Source organism: Agrilus planipennis, unplaced genomic scaffold (assembly GCF_000699045.2).
Source record: "Agrilus planipennis isolate EAB-ADULT unplaced genomic scaffold, Apla_2.0 scaffold1865, whole genome shotgun sequence".
Lineage (NCBI taxonomy): Eukaryota > Metazoa > Arthropoda > Insecta > Coleoptera > Buprestidae > Agrilus > Agrilus planipennis.
In genome coordinates this window covers 1-4,653 of record NW_020440515.1, presented here as the reverse complement: position 1 = coordinate 4,653, position 4,653 = coordinate 1, and the positions used below count along the sequence as shown (strand labels likewise).

Genomic DNA, 4,653 nt, shown 5'->3' with positions numbered 1-4,653 from the left:
ACTATGGGTTTTCCGTCTTTCTAATTTATATTAAGACCTTCCGCGGTCGGGACATGTACCGCGATCCGCCAGTTTCCGACCATTAGTATAGAACAGTGATCGGCAAGTAACTTTAGGTGGGATTCGGATTTTTTTGAACATTTTTATCGAGGTAACGAAGAAACATACCTTCCTCCAAAAAATAATAACGGTGACACTCAAAGCTCAAACATAATGTTTCACTTTTTAATAATTTATAATTTATACCAAGCATATAAGTACATGAATTATGACAGATTCAAATTTCATTTAAATCTTACTAATGGATCAGTACACATCCGAAGTAAAAAGTCAATAAAATGAATATTTTCAGTACACAGTTCACATTGAAAAGACTCAATACAAAAGTTGTACACTTGTAATTTACGAATCAATAATCAACGTTCACATAAATATTCGAAATTTCAATTAGAAAACTTGGGAAATGCGAATGATGAACGAGCGCTGTAGATCCTCCAATTATTGTAAACGCAGTGGTGGAACACATCATGGGACCGACAGACCTGACGACTCGACGGCTGAATGATTTATTAATTTTATTAGCTGCGACAGGGTTTACGATGTATTTATATGTTCCCTACCAGATTTTTTTCATTTATAATGAAAGTTGTTGATACGAAAAGTTGTTTACAGCGAAAAGTCTGTTGAACAGTAAGGGGTAAATGCGATTTTTCTTGTTTGTTTAACTAACTACTTCACCGACTCTAAAAATTTTCCAATTACACTACGATATTACAGGTAAATAAACATGTATAGGCTAGAGGTTTTAAAAAATAAAGTCCCATCAGAAAATACCTCTTTTCTAAACCAAATCGAAAAAGAACGAGTCATTCGAATGTTTTCTTGGAATGAGCTGACAAAACTGTTAATTTTACAATTAATTAGGTTGTGGTAGGTTAGGTTATAAAAAGGTATTTCATATGAACTGATTTCAATAATAGCGGTATCATAACTTATTTCTGTGTGCGTATTTTTTTTTTGATAACGAATTTGGGAAGCATATCACTAGCACAATTCTTCCTTTTTATTTTTTTCAAAAATGCCGGTGTAAGTTACCAGGCAAAGGTATCAAGCAATGCAAGAATATACATTTTAGTTTATATTTGGAAAATTAGCCGTTAAATTAATATTACTCCTAATTAAGTAGTAAGATCGTACTTTGGGTCTACTGTGTGCAATAAGATACGAATCCTCATTAAATTATAAAGATCTACTTAGCTTTTACCCGCGGCTTTTCTCGCGTTGGTGTCTTAAATACGTGTCAAGGACCACATAAAACTAATTTTTGTATCCCTCGGAAACGGAATTGTTTATGGATAACAGGTACCCTATATCCTTTTCTGTACCCCTGACAATATGTGTACAAAATTTCATGATGATCGCTTGAGTTATTAAGGCGTGAAATGGTAATAAACAAACAAACAACCAAGTTCACATTCGCAATTATAATACTCGTATTAGTAAGGATTTCGCCTAATAGAAATAAATCCCGAAATAAAACAGATTGAGATTGATCTCAAAGAGTTAATGGTTTTCATTAAGGTCCACTGTCTTTTTTTTATATTTTTATAAAACAATATCAACGTGTTTGAAACCCACTGAAAAATGCAAAAATATCANCACTGTCTTTTTTTTATATTTTTATAAAACAATATCAACGTGTTTGAAACCCACTGAAAAATGCAAAAATATCAGTATAATCACAAATTTTAAAATAAATGTCCAACCCCACACCAAGACATACAATGACTATCAAGTTTTTTATCTATAATAACTAATTAAAATTAATTAATCATTATTTATTGATTGATACGTATATTAGAAATACAATACCTGAGCTAAGAAACTATCAACGATTTCAGGGTGTAATAGGACTAATATTATAAATATTTCGTCGTCCCTTGTTACAAAACGATATACACAAGTCAAATACAAGAAAAAGTAAAACAAAATCAAGAAACTTACCTTACTTATCTTTCCAAACTGTTTAAAATCGATAAGTGACTAAAAAACTTTATTCTAAAAGTCTTTTATAATTTATTTACTTAATAGGTTTACTATTCGTTTTTGCACATTCACTAATTCATTCGTTATTAATTACCTATTAATTCAGCATTCACACTATGCGTTAACAGGTTAATTTAACGATATTTAATGATTCTATTGTAAAAGTACTTTAGATACTATACCAAAAGTAGTATTCCGTTTATGTTGAAATTATGCATTTATGTAATTTTAAAAATATTAGTTATATTTTTTATGATCATTCACTACATTTTTGAATTTTAAAGTTTGGAATATCTTTTCCACTTAACAAAATGGGATTCGTACAGGTACTAATAGTAGAAGTAAATACTTCTACATAAGTAATAAACAAATATGTATGCAATATCTATCAAAAACTTTACTAGTAGGAAATAACCAAAGAAAAGTAATATGTTAGTACAAAAGTATAACTAAAAAATAATGTCTAACCATCAATAATAATAAATAAAATAGACAGTGAACAAAAACTGAATAAAAACAAATGAGAAACACACAAATAACAATTATATAGGTACCAAAGTAAAAATACAAATTAAAAATTGTTAGTAAAAGTAATGAGTGATAAGCTCATGCATGAAGGAATCAATAATTTGACTCACGTATTTATTTTCAAACTTGAAAGCGTCTTCTTCGGAACATCCCAAGCTTTGCATATATTTCAAGTAGGTGGTGGTGATGGGCATAGAAAAGTCAATTTCAGCTGGCATAAAACTTCTTTTCCCCCGAGATTCGTTGCTGTTCAGTCCCTGCACTGGTGACCAAAGTTTAGGGGTTGGTGGGGAGGAGGAAGTAACGACTGCGGGGGTGACGGGTTTCTCTGACAAATTATCGGAATGCAGTTTTTTTGGAGATTTCGGCGGATCTTTCGCAGTGAGATTACAAACGTCTAAAGGGTTGCTAGATCGTTTTGGTTCAGGGGTGCTCTCGGCTAATGGAACATCGATATTTGCCTGACTTTGAGCGATGTCCGTGCTTCGTTGAGACAAATCCAACGTTGGCGACGAGGCAGAGGTATTAGCCACGCCAAAAGTCGTCCCATTACATTTCGTCGGTTTCGTAAAGTCGACGTAATGCGAGGGCGGAGGCGAAGCCAAGAACTGATTCGGATACGATGGCAACGAATTAAAATTGCTTTTGCAAGAAATCGGAATTGGACTGTGCGGGGGCTTGAGAAGATTTTGCGAAGGTCGTAAACCGAAGCCCTGAGTTGGAGCCACGTGATTATGATACGGACTCGAACTTTTTTGGGACGCGTTCTCCCCGTTGACCGGAATCGGGGATGGACATTTGGAAGATGAATTGTTGCAAGATTTCGGCTTTAGCGAATTACACGTTTTTAAAGACTGAGTATTGGAGTCGAACAGAGCCGTCGGACTCTGCAGTGACGAAGAAGAAGTTAGAGAACAGTTATTTTTGGTAGTAATTGTTACAGTTGATTGAGTCAGCGTTGCTAAGGGTAGCACGGGCGTCGCTGTCGGTGCAAGGGGTAACGTGGGGCTGGGGCTTGGGGTAGGAAGCACGGTTGCGGGAGACGGGGAACGGGGATGTCGTTGGCAGTCAGTGCATCCCAAAAGGAAACGGGTGACAGCTTCTCTCGGCAGAAATGCATAAGTTTCTGTTATCTGGAATGAAAGGAACAGTTAGATACATCAGTTTTACATGTACTATATCTACATAAGTAATCCGGAACAGTAAATAGAAAGCTGATTTACAAACACATCAAATATAAATATTTTTAGATTGTATTCAGGGAATGTCTATTAGCATAGAAAAAGGACCGAATATTATATTATATATAACTAACAACCCGCCCCTGCTTCGCAAGGGTACAATGTAGATACTAATATGGGGCAGTATGGAGTAATAATAAATAATATTATGATTATGATTAGTCTATACTACAGGATATCTTTATATAACGTACAATATATGTAGCTGTGTTTTCATGAGACAGTATAAACATGTTTTCTTTAGAACTAGGATATAAACATATAGCATCCAGGACTTTTTTATCGATCTTTTTAAGATGTACAGTTCCGTAGTATATTAATTTGATCTATCTCGTAGGTTTAGCCCAGCGTTTGCAGTGTAAGCGCACAAAAATATGTGTTACGACACCACATTACAAATCTTTGAATTTCTCGACTTTTCTGTACTATAATATTATACATATAAACCTTCCTCTTGAATCACTCTACCTATAGTTGAAAACTGCATTAAAACCCGTTGCGTAGTTTAAAAGATCTAAGCGTATAGACAGCGGGAGCGACTTTGTTTTGTACTATGTAGAGATGTAAATTATTCAATTTATTTTTCCAATTTTGAAACAGGAAAAGGTCAAGCAAAGTCAAGACAAAATTCTGTTGTTAAGTAGTTCAAATTCTTTTAAATACCTATTGAATTTACATTATGTATCGTTGTGGAAATGTATGTAACAAGAAAAGGCTTACGTTCGTTTCATTTTTATTTTGCTATACGAGAAATGTAATGAAACAAACAGTATATTTCCTCATAAACTATGGGTTTTCCGTCTTTCTAATTTATATTAAGTTTTTCTCAACAAATGTT

The 4,653-nt window shown here is 33.8% G+C and overlaps 1 protein-coding gene across 1 annotated transcript; it reads right to left on the bottom strand.

Moving 5' to 3' along the window:
• Nucleotides 1–2,624: 2,624 nt before the first annotated feature.
• On the bottom strand, nt 2,625–3,707 carry LOC108743742 (serine/threonine-protein kinase pakG-like; the record flags this gene model as incomplete). The annotated part of the gene is made up of 1 exon (XM_018479333.1): nt 2,625–3,707. A coding segment is annotated over one exon (1,080 nt), but the record flags the coding sequence as incomplete, so codon positions are not given.
• Nucleotides 3,708–4,653: the final 946 nt, after the last annotated feature.